This window comes from Colossoma macropomum, unplaced genomic scaffold (assembly GCF_904425465.1).
Source record: "Colossoma macropomum unplaced genomic scaffold, Colossoma_macropomum, whole genome shotgun sequence".
Classification (NCBI taxonomy): domain Eukaryota; kingdom Metazoa; phylum Chordata; class Actinopteri; order Characiformes; family Serrasalmidae; genus Colossoma; species Colossoma macropomum.
This window is the reverse complement of record NW_023494801.1, coordinates 13,272,976-13,293,053: the sequence shown is the minus strand read 5'-3', so window position 1 is coordinate 13,293,053 and position 20,078 is coordinate 13,272,976. Positions and strand designations below refer to the sequence as shown.

At 39.1% G+C, this 20,078-nt stretch overlaps 1 protein-coding gene across 1 annotated transcript in view; it reads right to left on the bottom strand.

Moving 5' to 3' along the window:
- igf2bp1 (insulin-like growth factor 2 mRNA binding protein 1) overlaps window positions 1-19,528 on the bottom strand; it is a 54,083-nt gene extending 34,555 nt beyond the window's left edge. The window contains exons 1-2 of the mRNA XM_036589274.1: window positions 18,913-19,528; window positions 17,646-17,706 (exon numbers count right to left, since the gene is read on the bottom strand). Coding sequence (XP_036445167.1) covers window positions 17,646-17,706; window positions 18,913-19,087 — 236 coding nt within the window. The 5' untranslated portion in view covers window positions 19,088-19,528. The remainder of the gene's footprint in view (window positions 1-17,645; window positions 17,707-18,912) is intronic.
- Window positions 19,529-20,078: the final 550 nt, after the last annotated feature.

Genomic DNA, 20,078 nt, shown 5'->3' with positions numbered 1-20,078 from the left:
ACTTTTTACAGGTTTTTTACGTTTGTTTTGATGATGTTGGTAGGGGCACTAGATCAGGATCTCCAGGATAACACCTCTGACAGAGGTAAAACACTCACAAACAAAAAGAGGTTTCAGAATGAATAACAGCTTATCTGAACTTTTCCTTCTTTGGTCCTTAAAGGGGAATTCCACCAGTTGTTCCAACTTTCTGCAGAAGTAACTGGGTAATACATTTACAAAGTCATTCAGAGTGGTTAGATGTGAAATGCTCTGTTCTAGAGAAACCTTCTAATTGAGAACGGTTTACAGTGGTGGTGACAGGAACCAGAGTTCTGACAAGTTATTGCCTCTAGAAGTTGCATCACAGAAAGTTATTACTTGAAATGGTTACGAATATGCTGCCTGATGCCTGAGACATTGTTTTGCAATAATTTTGCTTCATGTTTTTGGCCTAGAGTATATTTTTTTTTAAAAATTACTCAGGTTGGAGCAGTAATTTTTTTTTCAGATTTACCACAATTTTACCACAATTAACATTACATTTAAAAACTCAGGACATGCGTAGGTTTTGGATAGCAAATAAAATGGGTTACAATTTGTGTTGTAAACATCATGACCCCATTTCCAATCACCACCACAGTAAATCAGAGTTGCTATGTTTCTCTTCAATGAACCACTTCACATCAAGTTACACTTAATGACTGTTTTTTGTTCTTTTTACACATCTCAACGGTTGAATTAGGCAGAAAGTTAAAATTTTTTTTTTTAAAAAATCAGTGGAATTCCCCTTTAACTCTGAGAAAGTGAAAACCAGTTGACGGAATTGTTGTCCCCTTTTCTTTACCTTAGTTCATGACTCTGGTCATAGTAAGCATGATTCATACAATCACATAAACTTAGAAAAAAAATTCCACTTTGACCGAGTGACTTTTGCTTACCTCAAGCATCTTCTGAGTCATCACATCATACATCAGTGGGTGGGGAAAACATTATTAACCGATAATATCATATTTTCACCCCCAACCACCATCTATCATGGAGCTAGCTCCCTCCCTAACAGTTTTAGTCGGAAGTCCCTCACAGCAAAGATGAAAATGCAATTATGATTTCCACATCATGTTGGCTAAATTCCACAGGATTAAACAATAATTCAAAAAGTTTTAACTTAAAAAACGTAAGTTACCTTAAAATTGTAAGTTTGCTGAACTTCAAATAAAAAGGTTGGAGTCAGCAAAAACGGGCCATCATGTAAAATGGGCCAGATAAGGTTGGAGCGTCATAGCCCTTTAAAATTTTACAGTCAATCACAAGAAGTGATCTTGCATTGTTGCTACAACACTAGTTGACATGTAGCATTAGTTTTGATTGGTCTGAGGTTGCTAAGGTGGGTGGGGCAGAGTGCTACAATAAGTACATCAGAGAAATCCTAAGGTAAGTGAGCACAGCACAGCAAATTTCACTCATCATTAATTAGGGTGAGAAAGCAATTATAAGTAAGCTTAGCAACAATGCAAACTCTTTATAAACAATGTTTCGACATGCTCTTTCAAATAAAGTTGAAATTTAACAAGAAACTTTGATCTTTGTGAAAAGTAATTTTAGGTACTGGCCCATTTTAGCTTAACCAGCTAGCTAAAATGGGCCACGATTTTCAGCTAAATGGACCCCACTCACTCACTCACACACACACACACACACACACACACACACGCACACACACACACACACACACACACACAAAAGTTACACAAAAATTGAGGGCGCAAAACTGATTTTTTTTTTTTTCCAAATTATGCATTGCAGACAGTAGCTATGGCAGGAGCACAGGCAGAGAAGGAGAAAAGAGAGAGAGTAAGAGAGAAGACAAAAAGACTGGAAAGGAAGGAAGATGTCAGTACAACCAGTGGAGAAAGGACAGAATGAGGGGTACCAATAACAAATACCAGGAGATAGTTGAGAGAGGGTAGATACCTTGCTTTTTAGCAAGGGCTTGGAATATTCCAAAGAACACTTTGCAAAGGCACATTAGCGGCAAAGTTGCATCTGGGAGGAAGCAATACCTGCCAGAGGAATCTCAGAAAGAACTGGCCAGTCTTATCAAGCTCCTCTCCAAAAGAGGTCCCCCCCAACAAAAAAGATGTCCAGGGAATTGCATTTAATTATGCAAAGGTCAATAATACCAAAGGCTTTCACTCTGAAGTGAAAGGTACTACTGGGTATTACTGGTTTCAAAATTTTTTGAAACAGGATTAAGACCTCAGCATCAAGAAACCAGCGGCTCTTTCAGCAACGAGAGCAGTGGCGCTGAACCCTGAGGTGGTAAGAAAGTGGTTTCAACAGTTAGAAAATCTGCTTGAAATCAAATATGTTCCATCACATCTCTGGAACTGTGATCAATCTGGCCCGCAAGACTGGTTTTGTTCCACGTGTGAGGCCGGTGTAGAGGTAACTGCTGGGGAGAAAGGACAGACCACGACAGTCCAATGCAGCGGGAACATTCGCACAATGGTCATCTTTAAAGCTAAGTGAGTAAGGTGTGAGAGGCTTTCTGGTTGCCCAGAAAATGTTGCCAGTACGGTCTCTGTCAACATTCCTGGAGTGGGGTCAGATGTTTACAGAGCAGTTGCCAAGAGATGATCCCAAGGCCCAATGTCCTCATGTTGGATGGACACAGTAGCCATGTCTACACTTTGGACTTCATATAGCTGATGAAAGCCAAAAACATGCATGTGATGGCTTATCCACCTCACACCACACACGCCCTGCAGCCTGCTGACAAAGCACTTTTCAAAAGTTTGAAACAATTAGTATGAAGAGGGGCGGAAGTGGACAAGGAGGATGGCAGGACAGAAGCTCCCTGAAATAGAGTTCTTCTCTCTGGTTTGCCAGGCCTGATGGAAGACTGTGACAGTTGAAAATGCCCAGGTTGCATTCAGGGGCATAATCCCTGATGATGAGTTCGCACCAAGCATCACGACAGAGAGGGCCGTGCTACCCACAGCAACTGAGCTGCCCATGGCAGAGGACACACCAAACTTGACTTTCATTGAGGATGGGGTCTCTAAAGAAGTGGTGATTATGACATTTCAAGGGGATATGGAGAGGCCCTTGTCCATTCCATGTCTTCACTCATAAGCAAGACACCTCAAACCATCAAGAGGAGAATTAGCAACCCTCAACTTCCGGGTCTTCTATAGAGGTCAGCACAAGACCGGTCACCTTCATTGATCTAATACCCATTCCAAAACGAGAAAGAAGCCTCAGAACAAGGGCCAAGCCCCCCACCTACCATTTAACAAGCATAGACCACATCATCAATTACATTACTACCAAAAAGAACAAACAACCGAAGGGAAGAGAGCAAAAAGGGAAAAGAACCAAAGCAAGCACGGCAAATACCCCCGAACAACCTGCCAGAGAGTGAACGGTGATGTAAATGACCCAAAGGCCACAGAGGACTGGGTGTGCCGCAGTCAATGCAACTCATGGTACCACGAGAGCTGTGGAGAGGATAATGGCATCTGTGGCCATGATGGTAACATCTGCAAAGACTGTGTTTGAAGGGAACGCAGGACAAGACCTAACAAGACCAGACTAGATTAAGTTTTAAGGCCTAGGTACAGGAATCGTAAATGCCCTTGGTGTTTTGTTTTTTTGTCAAAGGTGTTCTAATTTCTAATAAGAAAAATGTTTAACAAATGTTTGACGCAAGCATGTAGAGTCCAGACACAGCTACACTCATTCCCACAAAGACATGCATACACAAAACATACAAAAAGACCAACCTGCGCTCACACACAGCTATACAGTACCACACACTCACACACCTCTATTTTATCATATTGTTTTTTTATTGCTTCTTTTTATATAGGTAGCTTGTAGAGAAGTGCATACTGAATCCTGTTGTTCAATGACAATAAAGGTATTTGTACACACAGAACTGACACAAAGACACAAATGCGCAGAAACACACACTTGTACATGTTCAATTTATTTTTAAATGTATTTTTAAATTAAATATTTGTTCAACTTTTTATTGCATGACATTTATGGTGTTGTTACTGTGGCACACTAAAGACAACAGTTGTTGTAAAACTACTGTTAAAATTAAAATGATTTCAGCTGAAATTACTGTGGTGTTCTCTCTTTACATTTTAACTGAACATTGTGTCCTAGCTCAAGAGGGAACCTTTCGAAACTAACTCTCAATTCCAAAACAATTGTAATTTTGCACATTTTTGAAACAAATACATTTTTAAGAGACCCCTGCCAATTTATATATAAAAAAAAAAAACACACAACATAATTAGATCTCATATATAGCTTATTTGATGGTCTTAGATATCATTTACCAAAATGTCCCCCATTTTACCACCCTTAGTAAACAGAAAATGACAGATCATTGGGCCTTATTCACCAAAATCTTTGGTTTTTAGTAAATGTGTTCTTGAGAAAGGTCCTAAGAAAAAGTGTACATTAAATTCATGATATGTTCTTAAACCATAGAATTGTTTGTACCTTTGTGCTCTTGAGTGTTTGTAGCTTCTGTTCTAAGAACAAATCTCAAATAAGAAAACATTGTTGAATGTCAGAATCTTTGTGAAAACTGTGTAAGTGGGTTTTAAGGGGAAATTTCTTCTTAAAAACAGTTGGTGAATGAGGCCCATTGTTCTGTTAATTTACTATTAAACGTTCAATGAACTATTTTAAAATTAGAAATTTTAAAACAATCAGGTTACATTAAATTCCGAAACATTTTTTTAAAGTGTGGAAAAAAAATTTCCTTATATGTATCTGCATTTTTTTAGCAGCTGCCCCTTCCTAACACTGGGCCTCATTCATCAACCATTCTTAAGAAGTAATTTCTTCTTAAAATCCACTTACAGTTTTCACAAAGATTCTGACATTCACCAATGTTTTCTTTTTTGAGATTTGTTCTTAGGCAAGACCAGAATCTACACAAACTCAACGGCACAAAGGTGAGAACAATTCTGCGGTTGAAAACACACAATGAATCTGACGTAGATTTTTTTCTTAGGACCTTTTTCAAAAACAAATTTAGGAAAAAACATATGAAGATACTGGTGAATAAAGTCCATTGCGTGAAAATTTCATGATTAATGGGGCAATAGAAATACTCCAAAGTGCTTGGAATAAAATCTCTTTACATTTGACATGAAAAGTAAAGTAAGTTCTTGCATTTTCCTTTAATGTTGCAATTTTAAGGGAGATGCGTGTTTGTTGTGGACAGCCACGATTTATTTGTTGAAAACTGATCGACTTGATCACTCTAAAGTCTTACAAAACCTGGGATGAAGCTCTCCTAGATGGATCTACCATCATTACTCCATAACACACAACATGCAAAATCGAGAGGCAGCCTGTACTTTATTATTTTTCTTTCCCTTTTTTTTGGCCAGATCTTGTAAAACTGCAACATACTTCAAACTAAACAAAAACACAAATGCCATATGAACTAGCTGAACGTTGCCTTCCCCTTGATTAAGAAACCATGTGATACATCCTATCTTTTCTACAGCAACAAAATACCCAACATCAGAACAAATAATGTCAGACGATCCTTCCTACAGCAATTTGCTGAGCGGAATTATTCCAGAATAAGGGCATTAAATTCATGCGTATGGACCCCATAGCTGATCAGGCCTTATGCCTTCGGCTCACGGCGTGCCTATGTGAGAGGAACTTATGAGTCCATATAGGTTTGGAAAAGGAGGAGGGAGTGTTTCGGCAGGGGTGGTGGTTGGCCAGCCCCTCCCCCCTCTCTGTGCCTTTAGCATGAGCGAGCGTGTGTTGAGAAGGAGGACATAGCATGATCACACCAGCACATGCCTGTTTGGAAACCATGTGACCTAGAGGCTCCATTTTAACTGATTGGGGCTGAGCGGGAGGGAGCTGCATGGGTGTAAGGGGAAGACGAAAGAAGGAGAACAGCAGCAGAAGGAAAAGAACTAACTTGACTGCTTTCTGTTGCTTTTAGATGGTCCTATATGCTCCTACAAGAGGACTACTGCTTATATACACACTAGCACGAGCGTGTACTTTACATACTTAACCCCTTTATGTGGAGCATAGCACAAATGATATATCTGAATGAGAATGAGCAACTTTATGACCGAATGCCTATAACCCCGTTGGTAAAACCATCTAAGTCACTGAAGCATGAAAATAAAGCTCTTTGTTTCATCAAAACCTTGAAGAACTACTAGTTCTTGAGGTTTTTTCAATTTCTCCTCTACAGCCAACACATTCACTAAGGTGTACATTGATACTAATGCTTTGATAAAATCCATGCACACCATATTTCTATTCTAAAGGACATTCTCAAAGACCTTTGAAGAAGCATTTCATTCCAAAGCTATGATTTAATACTTAGACAGAGGAGTTCAACCGTAATCAAGTACTGTGGCAATAAAACCCTCAAGAAACTAACAATTGAGTACTGATGGAATGTTCTTCTAAAGAGCTATCCTCATTTTAGCCATTAAAACCTAAAATATATTTTTAATCATTTGCACTGTTCTAAAATAAAAGGTTCTGATAAAAAGAAAAATAATTAAATTAAGAAAATTGGTTTTTAATTTTTGGAATTGTTAAAAACTTTTGTTTTGTTTTTTGCATGTGTAAGTCTCTTGCAGAATCTTGCTTCTTTCTGTCTTAAAATTCTATAAAAATCCAAAATTATCCTCTTGCAAAAGGGAGTAAACATTTGTAAACAATAACAACAGGTTTAGCTAGACTATATATCTGCATGGCTTTTTCAACAAAAACACAGGAAAACAGTCAAATTAAAAAATCAAATGCTACAGCCCGCTTAAGGTTGCCCACTACAAAGCGTTCTTTGAGCACTGCCATAGAAGAACCAGTTTTGGTTCCCTCGATAGATTTGAGTGTGAAGGACTTTTTTAAGGCTTAAAGAAAATTCAGATAATATAATGCTTTGATACTACTTTAGGGGTTCTTCCTACAACTTTTACATTATGTGCAGCCTCTTTAAACATTTTAAGAGGTTCTTTAAGGAACCAGAAGTGGTTCTTCTGGTTCTTCATTTTAACCAGTGAAAGGAAAAAATAGAAAAATTAAAAGCACTCATGTAGTAAAACTGAATTGAGTTCAGAAGTTGACTTAATGACCTCCACTGCTTGTGCAACGACCAGGCTGTATATGAGGTCAAGCTTTGAGACTTTGTGAGTTAATGTGTGTATTTAATGCCTTAATTCTACAGAAATTAAAATCATATACTACACATACTGATTTAGCTCAGAAAAAGATTTAAAACAAAAGATTGAAAAAGTGAGCTTATAAAACTATAGAAACCAAAAACAAAAAAGAGCTGTGAACAGTTTAAAGAGATTTGCACACACAGTAAATGAGCGGCTTTCTGAAGGACATAGCAGTTTTACATTTCAATACGCTGTTTCAAACATTAATTTTTTACATTTTTTTGATACTGTATCAACACTGTTACATCCTCACTTCACATCTTTCAGCAAAAACTATGTCTGTGCATCTGTCTATTCTGCTGCTCTTCCATAAACAACATTTATACTAATACAAGTTGATTAGAAACAATGTTTTAAAGAGAATGTATTTTGCACTTGCTTGTCACAGTGCACATCCAAAATCTGATTAGATTTCACTTCTGAGTGGAAATAGGGCTGGACGTCCTTTACCGTCTACCACCATCTTCTGTGTTCCAGTTCACTTTTAGTGATCAGCTCACTATTTGATCACTCTATAGTGCATCTGCACCTGTCAATTCAAATCCACATATTGTGTCTAAACAGGTTCAGACATCTTGCCTCAGTAGGAATATTTAGCTGCCAGTTGTTGTAATTTCTTTCATTAGATTATTTCGACACTATAACAAGATATGAGCACAATGTGAGTTCAACCACCTCAGGAACGGTATGCAGCAGGACTTCTCAGCAATAACTTAAGCCCAGTGTAGACACTGCCTAACAGGAACAAACCTTAGCTCTTATGCTAACATATTGGCTTGCTTTACGGCTTACGTTATCTGGCTAACTGAGAAATTCTTTCCCAAATACATGCACTCCAACATCTGATTTTAAACACCATCTCACCTGAATGTAGGCAACATCGAGAAATGGTACTAAATCGTAGAATTTCTCATGTTAAAACGAAGCAGGGGACAATCATAAAATCACTTGAAATCACTTAATGATACTCAATGTCTACATTTCTAAATGTGGTTAATTGTTACTTCTGAAATGGCTTTTCAAAAGCCCCACCCCCAAGCCCAAGGTGTCCAGCTATTCAACAAAAAGCTCCAACTGGGGGGAAAAAAAAAAATCTTGCTTAAGTAACGTCTATATGCATTTGGTGGGCCGCTTATCCCCTGAACCTGTGTGCATATTGCACTGTTGTTAAATTATGGCTCCATAAAGGATTTTTTTTCTCCAATTATACTGTTACTTGTGGTTAAAATAAAGCTACATGATTGAGACATAAATGAAGACACACATGTACAGCCACATGAATTCCTGTGTCAGAACATCCCCAGCATACTGATCAGGAACGCTAAAATTGGTCATGGCACACAACAGAACCTTGCTTGATATTGCTGATATTGCATGGAATGCCTTGTTTGATGTACCAGGCTTACTCTTAAACTGAATGCACTATACACACTGCAGTACTCTATGATATGTTGTTAAGTCAATTATTAACATAAGATGTGTTATGCAGCCTTGAACATCCATGAAATGAGGTAAAGTGTACAGGAATCATGTAACAAAGACAGAGACCTGACAAAAATGACATGTGCCTCCATAAAGGAGAAATGTGACAAAAAACGATTCCCGCTGTCGCGTTCTGCAGACACTTGGGGCGTGTACAGATTCATTGGTGTTTGCTAATCATCAGGAATGTTCACAAGCGAAAGCAAACTTTTCCCACCGGCTTTAAGACATTTGGTCCGGTTTCAAAAAGTAGTGCGCCTCCAACATAAAATGTGATGAATAGTAATCATCCTAAATAAAAAATTCAGAGCATCAGATGTATGATTAAAATAATTCAACCGTGATTTGTAAAGAGTTTGTCATTTTGGGCTGGAATTGCCTTTAGCTCCAATGCTCAAAATAAATAGTTGCTGCTTAGTGCTAATGTGTTTGCGGTTAGCTAAATCCTTTGTACACCTTTGGATAACTCGCTATAAATGTGTATAAACAGGTTTTCTATATATACACACAACTAAGTATATCCTCTAGTTATTGTACTGTCACCTTAAAAAGACCGTAGCAGAATCTACTCTACACTACGCTGTTTAGAATAATTTGTTTGGCTTTTCAAAAAGAAGTAGGTTGATAGAGCTGCTTCGTTGAAACATTGTCAGGTTGCTTTTTCTACTCTATTTGATGACATGTATATATTTGTTTGCTAGACTTGTCTTATTTTTTTTTGCAGTGAGCAGGCATTTTTTCCCCCCATTTTTTCCATATTTCATTCTGATTCAGATTTTTTCGCTTTATGCACCTGCAGTAATCTATTTTGTATGTTTTACAAAAAATTTTGTATGTGCAAGAACAGTGCAACAATAACCTTTGTTCTATTCAAGTTCAGCACTGGATGCTGGAGATATCAAGCGTCAGTGGCTTCCAATGTGTGGCAACTGCATTCAGTCACCTCAATGAACATCCAGATAACAAGCCTTATTATCAAATATCGTGATAATTTAAACAAGTGCAGATATTACGCAAATTAACGCTCTTTTGTTCTCCTTTAATTTCCTTTGTACAATCTTGCAAATCTATGGTTGGTTCAAAAATATATACCATAAAAACACTGCACTTAAATATGCTCTCTACAAACAGAACATCAAAAATTAACAACATGTATACTCTTCCACTTGGAAGAGATCATAAATTTTCTGTCTGGCAAAAAAGCTGTGAATGCAAATGGAACAAAGAAACTTCAGTACATGAGATTTACTCTCCAGTAAAAAGCAAAATGGACAGGGTGCCAATGTGCCAGTTTGAACATGGAAAACAACTGGATGTTAACAGTGTTTAAATTTTTACATTTTTTTCATAATTGAAAAGCTCCAGTTACCTTTTGCACCAAGTTAAAATTACCTGGAAAAAAAAAATTGGTTTGAATTAACTTCCATCGCATGTTTTTTTATTTCTTTCTTCTGGAAGTTACCACAAGATATGATTACAACACAGTAACTAGCCACACTAACTGAGTAATATTTCAAACAGACCTTTATTTTAGTGTAAGTGCTGTAACTACCTGAATGCACCTGGACATTTTCCCCCCTAAAAGATACATGTTTACAAGTGTTACAGCTCGACCTGTGGGAACAGAGCGCTGTTGCGCTGTTGTAACTACTTATCTACAATTCTCTTATCTATTCATGCTCAGCCTAGCAAGATAACCAAGAAACCACTTTATTATTAATTAGTTTTTTAAACCATACATTTCCATAAAGTCACGATTAAAATTTTTTTTTGGATTTGCTTGTTTGGTTTATGAGGTCACTTTGCCTTTATTATTGGTGCCGTTACAGCCACGTTTCCTTACTGACTGCAGCTTCAGTCCACTGAACATTTGATTTGTTAGCCATGTTACTAAGACTGCATTCCCAGCCAGAAAGGGGGCTTTTGCTAACAGCAAAGCTATGTTTTTAATACATATAGACGTACTGCACTGATTAGAAAAAGTAACAAAATCAGTATAATCTTACTGGAGGGAAAAAAAATAAAATAAATAAATAAATAAATAAAAAAAATAAAAACATGGATTTGCCACCTTAGGGCTGGCTACTTCCTGTCACCATCATCCCTTCTTTCGTTTAAGCACTGCATGAACCTCCCTCAGACTGCCAGTTTGAAAAATACAGGGTAAAAAATGTAAAGAATTTTAGGTTCAAGGGGCACCTCCCTCCCTAGCCCCCTCCTTCGCGAGTGTTTATGGTGGCCATGCCTTCAGAGAAGCCAGTTCACCAGAAACACAAAGAGAACCATAGGGGGCTGGGGGAGGGGGGGGATGGTGAGGCCCATACATCAGAAGGGAAAACCACCAAAAATTTTTCGCCCCTTACTCAGGGAATCACCCTCACCAGTCAGCTCCTTCCTCTGCACCTAAACACATCTACCTTAACCAGAATTCTCCATTAATATTTTTAAACATAACAGCAACACAAAGATAATTCAGAGCTGTTCAATATGTGCCATATTTCAGTAAACTAAAACGTCTATAAACCTACAAACATCCAAACCCAGCATGTTGGCCTGTAAGCTTTAGTACATACCACAAAGTCCACTGCATGTTCACGAAAAGTCAAATTCTATTAATACTATGAAAACTACCAGGATTAAAGCTCAGTTTTTCATGAACTTTTAGCTTAAAATTAAACAAATATTTTTGATTTACTGAGTTAAATCAGATATTAGAAGTAAACATTCTATAAGTACACACAGGCAGCTGATGAAGAAAATTTCACTACTGAAGGCTTACAGTGGTCCAAAAGCTAAGGGAACCCTTTTTTTCTGTACAATGTTTCTGACCATGCACATTACTTCCTGGTCCACCGTCATCAACCATGTGACCAGCAGCAAGCGAATCATATTCCACCAACAAGCACAATGTAAAGGGCTGTTTCCTGCTCATTTTACCTTTGAAATACAGATGTGCATGCTTAGGCTATTACACCCACCTGCAAATGTGTTTATCATTCATGTTATAATTTTTAGGTAAGGATATATTTAGAGACACACAAGGACAAAGCTCCCTGCCCCAACACCACCTGCCAGAAGTTTTTCTATGTTCTTTTCTGAGCTAAAATTCCCCTCTGGACACGTCAGAACCATAGGGTACTGCACCAGGTTGACGCTCGCCTCAGCAGGTGTAACGGCCAGGTTTGACCGGCAACTAGCTTCATCATATCACCTCTACTATTCTACTTTATTTCTTTGCGTCTGAAGAGGACTTGAGGCTCAGCCCTTAAGCTCAGATGGTCACACTGATGTTTGTGTGTCGTGTGCTGATTTAGATTCTGCTGACAGACTTATTATCCTTCTCATCACTGGTCATTGACGTATGTACTGGAACCATCAGACCATTGTGCTGAAACCATTTTCTTGCTAGCATATAAATACAATTTGGGCCACAAATTTTACTTCAAGTCAGTCAAATTCAACAGAGGGTTTTTTTCCTGCTGGGAGATGGTGGGGTGTCAGAACTTTCTGCATGCTCTTACAGGTGTGTACACTCTTAAAAATAAAGGGGTCTTCTAGAAGAATCACTTTCGTCTCCGTTCAGAATCTTATAATGTATATATTTTTTATTTATTTATTTTTTTTTAAAAAGACTGTAGCTACTGGTTGGTTATAAGTCAGGGTAGTTAGCTGGCTATCTCAGTACTGCACACAGTGGTGGATGGATTCAACCAGCTTTTAAATAAAACACAGGACAGATGGTTGAGAATGTGGAAGGGGGAAAGAAGGCACATTGGTAAGGGGTTAAAAGGGGAGGAGTGTTCTTAAAGAGGCAGCAGCACATATTTTAACCCTGCCGTCCTGTCAGTGTCCATACATCATACATAAACGTGGACAAGGCATGGTTCCCCTCAGTCTGCTCCAGTTTCTTTCCTCATCCACACCCAAAGCTCTACAGCTCATTTTGAGACATTCCACAATGGCAGAAAAGGGAAGCCCTTGAGGAAGTGTCACTGTACAACGCCCCTGCAGTCCTTGTGCCCCCTCCTCTCCTCATTTCTCCTCTTCTTCTCTCCGCTCTTCTCCCTCTCCTGATCAGGCAAGCCCACAGAGAGTTGCACTGGTCATATGACCCAGCTGAATGAACGCCTACATGTACATTCTGCTAGCCTGGCAGAAATGTTGCATATATCTGGAATACAATCAAATGCAGGAGATGCACGTCCACTGTGTGTATGTGTGTGTGTGTGTTGCAAACAGCTATACAGAGAATAAAGAGAAAAACGGAGAGAAAAAGAATGAAAGAATAAAAAAGAAATACTGTCGGTGTGAGAAAGAGAGAAAAGTGGCCTCTCGTGCAACACCATCAACGGCTTCTCAGAATCTGCACACAGGTGTTCCTGGCTCCTGATTGGTCGCACCCCCCTCTGCCTGAAACCCCTCCCCCTGCCTTCTGTAGTACTACGATTACGAGTGGAGACGGAGAGAAAAGGAGAGGGAGAGAGAGAGGGAGAGAGAGAGAGAGAGAGAGAGAGAGAGAGAGAGAGAGAGAGAGAGAGAGAGAGAGAGAGAGAGAGAGAGAGAGAGAGAGAGAGAGAGAAAGGGAGGAGGGAGCAAGCAGGCAACTGTTGTGGCTTAAGACTTCCATTGCATACGTACTATGCACACTTATCTATTGACTCAACAGAACAGTTATAATGCAGGACCTATTTTTTTTAACCTCACTCACGTTATTAAGCTGTGCTAATAAGTCCATTTTTTGTTTTACACTTTCTTATGGACTTTCAAAGTAAGAACAGACAACCTTCTAAAGTCTAGAGAAATGCATGGTCACTTCAACTGTTCATTTTTCTAAATACAAGCAACTTCTACCCCTGAACCTTTAACATAGTTCCTCAGCCCTAAAACAACAACCGCCACACTACAACACAAATCGCTGGCCATTGCAAATGACAGTCAATCACTTTCTACAAATGCCAAAAGACAAGTCACTCATAATGGAAGGCTGGGAACAAAATGGCCGCAATTACAGAATAGCTTTACAAAACAAACAATTACTGTAATGAATGTAATCAGTGGCAGGGGAGTATGGCTCCCTTTTTACCAAATGTTCAGTAAAAACAAACCCCACCAATACCACACAAGCACCTACCCCATACAGCCCTTTGGGGGAAACCATCCACCTTCACTTCCCTGAAGGCTAGACCAGTAACACTATAGCAGCAAATTCTAGAGACAATTTCTAAAGAACTTTTCATAGAGTACCTTTAAGGTCCAAATGGGTTGCATTAGTGTTTTTACAAAGAGCTTGTTTACTTTATCTAACTTATGCTTTGATTATGTCTGTACTCAAGGATGCAGCACTATAAAAGTACACACTAATATGATAGTTCCGTACTTATTTGTACCCTTATTGATCAAAGTTCTTAAGTGGAACTCACAGGTACAGCAACAGTAATCCATCCATTGCTCTCTGGTTGTAACATTTCTGGCCATGATTAGGGGTGGGGAGGGGGTCATGCTCTGACCACTGTGAGCCGACAAATTACAACACTTCAAATTTACTACTTAGTCATATTTGATCATGTTAAAAAAAATATTTCGAACACATCTATAAGCAGGAATATGTACATAAAAGTACCAAGTGCAATTTCTCAAAATTCTAGGAGACGTTCTAAGATTTTTTTTCCTAAACTGTGTGAGCTAAACAAACAGACAGACAATTTAATCAATTACTCTAGTATTTATCAACAAAAAAAAGCCAAAACAGACAAAGTGTACTCTGCAAATTAACCCAGTTCTGTATGTGAAGGGGCCAGGGAGGCACAGGAACAGTACACTCCTATTGTGAACATATTAGTTTTATGAAATATGTTCTATTCACAGTCCAATGGCAACATATGTTCATCTGATACTTTGCCTAACTAATTTATCATCAAATTAGCATTAAACCTAAGTTAATAAACAAACTAGTACCAGTATGGATGTTCAAAGCAAGTCTGAACCAACACTGATATGGACCCAACGCTGTAAAGAGGTGGTGCTAACAGGACAGTGCTGCTTGAAATGGTAGGGGGGCTGAGGATCTATTGTTACACTCTTTAATACCTGGTTCTCAATGGGTGATGTAGAACTTCTTTTGTCTTTACTCTCCCAAGTCTCAAAACTTCACAGGCAACTTAACAAGGCACCATAAATAGCTCGTTCATACAAATGCAACATTGCCTCATCAACCTTAAAGCATGGAGGGACTATGTATGAGTACAGAGCTGCCATTCACTCATACACTGCTACGTGCTTCCACACATCAGTATGCGTGAACACACTCAGTATTCTTTAAAGTACACAGGAGCACTTTTCTCAAGCTTATCAGACACAACTTAACGTTACATATAGACAAGCAACCTGAATGACGATTTTTCCTTGTTTTTTTTTAAACACTGGCCACACTTTGAAAGAAACCATTTCTCATTCCACTTATGAACACTTACATAAGAACCCACGTTACCATACACAAGGGGTGTGCACAATAGGAAAAGCACGGTTCCTATGGCCCCCACCCCCTTCACACACTCAGCTGCGTTAACTTTGCAAAGCACACTCTGTCCATTTGAGCTTTTTCAAATTAATAGTTAAGTAATTGATTCGTCTATACCACTAAAAGCGAGCGAAAAAAAGTTCGTTTATGTCACGCAATTTTGGATTTTTTGCGATTTATACCTCGCTTGTAGGAAAAACAAGGGCATACATTAATAAGTACCACTATAAAAATATATTTGATAGTTTTTAATATAGCAGATATTAAGATATTCTTTCCCCTTTGTGAATTTACGCGTTGCGTAGAAAAGGAAAGTCACCAAAACTAAGCGTAGGGAAATGGCGGTGGAAAAGAGTGATGAGTTTAGTTTAATTCACACGTGGACTATAACTGTGTCCAGAACAAAGGCTTTTATTATGTCTTTTTTTTTTATTGACATTACATGTGAAACTTTAAATAAAAGGAATAAAAAAAAGATACCCAACCCAAGTGGTCAGCGAAGGGATATTCTAGAATAAGACCAATTCATAATTAGAAATAAAATTGAAAGAAAAAAAAAAACTAAATAAAACAGTGAGGGGAAAAAACGTTTCTGGTATCGCCTACTGGACACACTTTAGCCTACCACTGCAATTATTCATTACTACTACTGCTACTAATATCAATATTGTTTTAAATCTGGTCCACTGATATTTAATTTTTCGGCGTAAATGTACATGGATCAGTATAAACACTTTTCTAAAAATGTCCACGCCTGTTCACGTGCTTTCAATTGGAGCATTCGCCATTGGGCTGTGTTGTGCGCCATTTTCTCAATTGCTGACGTTGGATTACTCTTTGCAATGATGGCGACCACGTGTCATTCAAGTCTGTGCCACAGTGCTAGCTCTCAATGCAATTCTCCAAATATTCACATTTCTGTAGCAGGAAAACCTGTAAACCAACGTAGCCCACTAGGAATGCACTGGACAAAGTGATCACCATCTCTTAAATGGCTGTAAAAAAAAAAAAAACGTTTACGTCTTGTTGATACGTAGAAGCTCATCTTCGGCCGTAGATTAAAAATAATGTTTATGGATCGTATCTCAATATTAAATGTGCAAACCTGCTCTCATTTAACTCTTAATACGACGTTCAGCAAAAATATATGTATTAATTAATTTAAAAAGGTGTGCTGCCCAAGCACACAGAGGTGCCCAAACGTGTAAAGCGTTAGGGTGCAGGCCTACCTTCTCAATGGCAGTCATGGGCCTGTTTTTATGAGCACATATTTTGTGTCCTGCCATCAAATATATGCACTTCTAAGAGTTTACGTGCAGAGATTTTGGGATTTTGCTCATATTGACTAGCTTTCTGACTCATATAATTGCGAATCTGCACAGGTCTTCGTATTCGTGTAATAAGTGAATCAATCTTTTCTTGAATGGCTATGCTAATTTTCTAACGTGTCGAGAATGGGGTGAGAAAAGGTGGGTAGGGTGGAGCGAGGGGAATTTTAAACACAAGCTGCTGGATCATTAGAACATTCTGTCGCTTTCTCACTCGAATTCATATAAAAAACAAATCCAAAAACACAAAATTATTCAAGTTATTCAAGATATAGCCAATTCTAGCAAGTACTGGAGGTATGCCTTCACAAACGCCACCTCCAGATTCGCCACAATTCAATTCTCACAGTAAGAGCATTCACACATTAAACTAAACCTTCGACCAGTGGAGACCACAGGCGTGAGTACAAAAAAAATATATGAACGCATTACACAGCAGCAATTTATGTATTCAACAATTTTACGTTTCCATTGATAAACAATCCATTTTTAAGCACAAAGCGCAGTGCTCGCCATGATCCTTAAAAAAAAGTGTAGCGTGCAGGAAACACATCTTGTCCAATGCAATAATTTACCACCGTCTTTTATAAACAAATCGACTTTTTCTAACATATTATTGGTCCATCGATCTACCATGCACAACAGCCTAGTGCTTATGGCTCATTCAACAAAAGATCCATCGAGGCCTAGGCCTTACTTTAGGCCAAGGCCCTGCCTTCGTGTATGAAACAAGTCATTGAAGTAATGACACTGCATCCACCACTGGCCTGTTTTATGTGTAGCAAATAAAGAATGAATTATCGCAATATACCACACGTAGCAGCAACTATTAATGTAAAAGCACGTGACGGCATACAAAAGCATAGGCCTTTTGTGCACTGGCTTTGACTATCACATAATTTGCCCATTAACACAAACGATTTGTATCGAAATGAAAAGACGGAGAGTTTTGAACCAAAGTTAAAGGGGAAAAAGCCGCATGCTCAAATCCAGAAGACCCCCAATTTGGACTCTCCGCGAGAGGGTGGGCGAAGCAGATCTACACCAGGACGATATACAAACAATTGGCCAAGTATTTAGGAGAAAGCCAAATACCTTTGTTTCTTAGGGACAGAATGTTCGACCTCAATTCGTTTGCCGTGAAGTTCCACTTTACCTAAAAAGAAAGAAAGAAGAAAAAACGTTCTCAAAATGAGGCCACCTATTCCATTCATTGGCTCTATGTTTTTAATACAAGATATGCAACTAACATTAATGTGGGCCATCTCACGCTTTCAAATGCTACTCCATGGACACACAAGTTAGCTTCGTTCAGTGTGAATGGATTACACCCATATATTTTTAACCCCACTGAAATAACTTGTGTGAATGGCCTACACGGGGCTCTTACGTGGAGTTGAAAAGTTACACAATTATAAAGTATTTTCGAGACCACTGCTCTGTTGACTACATTTAAACCTGCAACATTCTTGTTGCACTTTCAAGGTTCACTGGGCAGAGAGGCTACATAAGCTCTTTTCGTCATCTGTATCATGGAAGTCATTCATGTACTTTATTCGCAGTTATTTGCAAGTGCCCACATACGATCTCACAATCAGACAACAGTAAACATAGATTAATTAATCTTCTTGCTTGCGAATCTGTTTCAAGTGAAACAGAACAGCATGGCGACCTTCGTAGTATATAGAGCACACATCACATGCAACATATGTGGACAATCTTAAAGAGGCGTTTTGTGGACAGGAAGCAAAATATGTTGTTTAAATCTGCGTGGTGCATGTAGCAGTGTTAACATACTCAACATACTTGTTTCATTTACGTTTTTGCATAATGTAGGCTACACGAACCGTGTTTTATCTTACTATGATGGCCTATTAGCCAAAAGGGGGAGGGGTGAGATTTGATTCTATAGCTGTACTCAGTAGGTTGTACTGAATGTGAAGACAGGTTTCAATGCTTCTTGCACACTGAACGTGAAGGCAAATTTCTATGAATTTTGGAATCAACTGTAGTACTCCCTCTCAGCATTGTCTAGCTATACAACACTCAGGATAGCAGAGCAAAAGAAAGTCGCTGCTGATGTACATTAAACAGTCTTGGCAAACACAGCTGTGTAAAAGTTAACTATCTTGCACGCCATGAGCTCAAATAATTTAACATTCTGCAGTTTTAAATCGCGAAGAGTAGAATTGCATTGGTGCACGTTCCCCACATATATTCCGTACAATAAAAAGAGTAGAGTCGGAATTCTAAACGTAAGGACTTCGCGCGATTGTGAAAAAGTAATTTGTTTATTTTAGCGGGTGAGTGTGTGTTGAGGCTAAATTGGTTATAATGAGTCCAATACGGTTAAGTTACTTACCAGAAAATGTTTCAATTGCTTTCATAGCCCATTGGTCGTCCGGGCAATCAACAAACGCGTAGCCAGTTTTCATTAGAAACTGCCCAGAGTAAGGAATCTTGTAGTCTTCAAAGGTTTTAACCAAGTCCTCTGCGGTCACGTTTTCATTCAGATTTCCAATATATAGCTTGTTCATCGTGAAAAATTGCAGTGATCCCAAAAATCAGAAATGAAAATAAAACTTTTGGACAAAGCGCACTAAATTTCAAAAACTGACCGAGACGCTGCCAAAAATACAAGCACGCGTGATTTCTCAACGACTTGTGACTGAAAGCGAAAGAACGATTCAAATTTTAAAGCAGGAATCCTGAATAAAAGGGTAAAGTTCGACTAACAGTAATGTTGCAGCCTGATGAAGTCCGGCGGAGGAGTGGAGAATCCGTGACTGTAGCGATCCTTGCGAATTTCCTGCACAGTGTGGAAAGCGGTATCAGTCTGAATTCATTTGATGGTGGCTATGGTGGAATAGTGGTAGAAGTATGGCGGGATCGGGAGAAATTCTTTCCTCTCTGCCCCTCAACCGAGAGCTGTACCCTGCACTGTCACACAGATCCTACTGCCTGGCGATGGCACCGCCTCTAAACCGACTCGAATTTACTAAAATTGTTTGCAAAGAGGAAACCACGTGGTCTCTCGGAGTAGCTAGAGAAGGGGCCGGTCTTCCTCGGTGTGCATGTAGCACAGCAGCAGATGGGTGTGCTAGGGAAGCGAACCTTCTGTGTGCAATGCGCTTTGACTACCGTGCAGTAGGCTCTGCGCACCGGCTAAGCTATGTGCATACACGTAGCCCAGCACACGCTTGCGTGTTGAATGTCATGCTGAAACATACATTTTTGCTGCTGCTGTCCACAGTCGGCGTGTTTACACTAGTAGGCATGTTTCCGATTCCAGTGGGGCGAAATTGACGTGTTGGACAAAAAGGCCATGCTGTGTTAAAATTCACCTTACACTTACAAGCCATCTGCAAATGTATCATTCGTAAAGTCACTTTTTCCCCACCCACTGCAGAGCCTATGGAGCCATGTGCAGCGAGCTATGTGGACGGCTTGGTTGGCGTGCAGCTGAGGAGGCTGTACGGGTGACCTAAACTGTCTAAGGGAGCATTAAACAACAACAAGGGGTGTATT